This window comes from Galendromus occidentalis, unplaced genomic scaffold, assembly GCF_000255335.2.
Source record: "Galendromus occidentalis unplaced genomic scaffold, Mocc_1.1 scf7180000075774, whole genome shotgun sequence".
Lineage (NCBI taxonomy): Eukaryota > Metazoa > Arthropoda > Arachnida > Mesostigmata > Phytoseiidae > Galendromus > Galendromus occidentalis.
The window spans coordinates 1-3,860 of NW_003803764.1; the positions used below are offsets into that span (position 1 = coordinate 1).

General features: G+C 47.2%; 1 protein-coding gene across 1 annotated transcript; it reads right to left on the reverse strand.

The window, feature by feature from the left end:
• Positions 1 to 195: 195 nt before the first annotated feature.
• On the reverse strand, positions 196 to 647 carry LOC100907348 (tigger transposable element-derived protein 4-like; the record flags this gene model as incomplete). Its single annotated transcript, XM_003738074.1, has 1 exon — positions 196 to 647. A coding segment is annotated over exon 1 (452 nt), but the record flags the coding sequence as incomplete, so codon positions are not given.
• Positions 648 to 3,860: the final 3,213 nt, after the last annotated feature.

Genomic DNA, 3,860 nt, shown 5'->3' on the forward strand with positions numbered 1-3,860 from the left:
ACAGCCGAGTTTCAAAGCTCGGTGGAACTTCTCATTCCCGCGTTTTTTTTGGGTAAGCAGCGCGGATTTGCGATTTTTCCGATGATTGAGGGATTCATTTTCTCCGTTTCCTCGAAATTGGCGCGCAAGAGTGCTGTGAATCTTTCTTTATTCTGTTCTCCTCCATGGCAAGCTTTGCCTTTGAAACGGATTGACCGATTCGGCAACATCTTATAAAAGAAGCCAGTCTCATCGGCGTTGAATATGTTCTTGATCGAATATTCATTCAGAGTCCTTTCGTTCTCGTTCATCCAGCGATCGATTTCCTCTTGGTCAACCTTGGAAGCTTCGCCACAAATTCTCTGATTCGAAAGCTTGAAGCGCGCTTTGGAGCCATCTAGCCACGAATTTGAGGCTTTGAAATCGGAATCCCCATTCTCGGCTGAGATTGCCTTTTCTTTCAACCACAGGCCCGAAATAGGGAGGTCTGGGTGGTCAAGCCTGGCATCCTCAAAAGCCTTGAATAGGTCCCGCTCGATACCTTGAAACTTCGGCGTTCTGAAGCGCTTGCTTTTATGAGACTTCTTCTGAGCACACTGCATCCTGATCTTTTCCGCATTTCGCTTGATATTGTACACCGTCCCTTGTGACACTCTCCATTTGGTCATGGCCTCGCGGATACTAACCCCGCATTCCAGGTCGCCGAGGAGTTGAGTTTTTTCTTTCAGACTCAAGCTGTTTCCTGGCTTTGGCCATTCTCCCCTCTGACCAAGTCGAGCGACCCGTCCTCGGCACAGAATCGAGCGGACTGAACGACTCTGAACGTCACTTCGTTCAACTCGAGCTCGATACACATTTTCAGAGGCACATTTCAAACGCCCGAGATCACATCCCACATTCGGGTCAGAGCGGGACTCATATCGGTCGATAGTCAGAATGTCCGGGAGTCTCTCATTGAATGAGAACTCAATGAGAAATCATATTTTCCCGTGAGCGCCTCTCAAAACACGAGACACACAAAAAACACGAAAAAAAAAAAAGAAACACAAAACACGAGATGTTATAAATTACCAGCATTCTGGAGCGCGGCCTTCGGCCGCGCTCGTCGCTTCTGCATGCCCTGCTGAAGGTATACCCATACTCAATGTTCGAGAATCGTCGTCGCAGGCGAATTGAGGGAGCTCTGATTCTTATACATGAGAGACATGTGACGCAGGATTAAGAATCAAGAATATTTGACCGAATGCTCTACGATCCAGGTAGAACATCGGGTAATTTACTCGTGGGCATTCGGATTCAGAACAGACGGGTTTGGAATGCCAGAAAAGCCGATAATCGATAAACCGAGAAGTGAATGACGAGTACGGCAAGCATAATCAGTGGTCAACGATTTCCTCGAGACCGTCCTCTACAGCTTGGTAGGCAGCGTTCCTTTATTCATGAAACAAGCCGTGAGGGCGCTTCGCGCCCCCACGGCTGAATGCCAACGATGCATTGCTTTTCGTTGTCTGAAGAGAAGCATGGGCAATCCTTAGACATGTAGCTCCTCCCAGTCCGGACAAATGATCTCGAAAAAGGATTGCAAGGAAGGATCTACGATCCTAAAATCTATTTTCCATGGCTCGTGGAGGGGCGAAAGTATACATTTGGTTTATAAACGGGGAATAATTTCCAATCCGAATCCAACAAATCAGGCGTCGACTATATAAAAGCTCGTCCTCTGCGATGCTGGAGCGAATCGGCGAGTCGATTGAATCCGACTAAAATGGATTTCCGCGCTGATAACGACGAAATTGAGTGGTTTGCACGTATTTGCCAACTTCACTTTTGGCCTTGTCGAAAGCGTCGTATTGGACAGAAGCTCATAGAGACAGTTCTGAATCATCACGCTGAGGTGAAGTCATTAACCATAATACCCGTCGGAGTCACGATTCGTCAAGGTGTCATGCGATTGGAACCGAAAAAAAGCGGAATCGGGTGGACGTAAACTGGTGTCTGTGAGTATCGACTTAGGGTCGATCGTTGGGCCTTTGGGCAAAACCACGTTCAAGAGAGACGTGTGGACCTCGATTCGGAGATGTAAAGCATGTCTTCTGTGCACCGGGTTGAGGTTCATTGGCAACCCCCTCTCCTTACATCCGCAGCTCATAGAGCTAGAGCTCATGATCCCGTCCCTTCTCAAAGCCGATGGTGATGAAACGGCGGAGTGAAAGAACGTTTCTCGTAATAAAGCTCTAGCGGTTTCGCCGGATTATTGAGGGATGCATTCTTAGCGTGGAGTGTAGATTTCGTAGACTTGGTTTAGCGTTGGGATTGTCCGCCGTGAGAGTAATTATTAAGGAAGGACAGTATTTATTTCGCGACATAGAACATTGTCCTTAAGGCTTTGTTCATCAGCTCGTCCCAGTCGGGTTCCTCGCACAGAGGCATCACCGAGCGGAAAAACACATGGACGGGATCCAAGACCAAATCATTCATCCACATCGGTCTCCTAAAGGCGATGTATAGGACATGACAAATGATTGGCTGAGGATGTCCAGAGCCGTCGAGGCTCCAATCGACATAGTCCCGCTCAAGGACGAAGAGTTTCTTGAGGACGGGCGTGTCGTTCAACATGTCTAAGGATCTGAGCCGTTCGAATCTCGGGAAGTTACTTAGGACGGATTTATGTAGCTCGATGCGGAAGTAGCGGTACACGTCCAAGGCTGGGAAAGAGTCGATGAGATTTTGGTTACAGTAAGAGACACATTCGGAGTGAACTCATGAGCGTCGACAGCTGTTTATAGGATTCGATGCCTCATATTCCTTATGCTGTTTTGAGGAACAGAGCCTTACTGTCCATGAGAATGCTAGGTGATCAGAGCCACCGGATCTGGAGTGCCGAACTGCCGACTGACCGACTGTCTTCGATTCGTTATCCTCGGGCAGCGGAGCTTTGTGTGTATGTTTTCACTCCCCGGGCCCTCAAGAATCGAGTTGTTCTTCCCCTCAGACTAAAATCGTATGTTCGAGAAGATATGTTTTGAGACACGAATCAAATCTCTAATTCACAAATTTTTTGTGGTAGGACGAAGTTTCCTGCAGCGGAAGTTTCCTCGAAATGAGTGTAGACATCATAGTGGAGCATTCACATATTTTGAAGAATAACGATTACTGGAAGAATAACGATTACTGGGAGAATACGTGAAATCCACGTAATTCACGTGGCGATTCCATTTGAAAAGTACATCTTTACCTCCCTGACGAAAAGTCGCATCGCTCGCGAAAGTTTGGAGTCAGTCCGGAGGAGGAAAGCGCTACAAATTGGTTCGAAGTCAGACAGACCTTGCGATTTTATTAAATAGGGGGATATTCCTTATGCTGTTTTGAGGAACAGAGCCTTACTGTCCATGAGAATGCTAGGTGATCAGAGCCACCGGATCTGGAGTGCCGAACTGCCGACTGACCGACTGTCTTCGATTCGTTATCCTCGGGCAGCGGAGCTTTGTGTGTATGTTTTCACTCCCCGGGCCCTCAAGAATCGAGTTGTTCTTCCCCTCAGACTAAAATCGTATGTTTGAGAAGATATGTTTTGAGACACGAATCAAATCTCAAATTCACAAATTTTTTGTGGCAGGACGAAGTTTCCTACAGCGGAAGTTTCCTCGAAATGAGTGTAGACATCATAGTGAAGCATTCACATATTTTGAAGAATAACGATTACTGGAAGAATAACGATTACTGGGAGAATACGTGAAATTCACGTAATTCACGTGGCGATTCCATTTGAAAAGTACATCTTTACCTCCCTGACGAAAAGTCGCATCGCTCGCGAAAGTTTGGAGTCAGTCCGGAGGAGGAAAGCGCCACAAATTGGTTCGAAGTCAGCGGACCTTGCGATT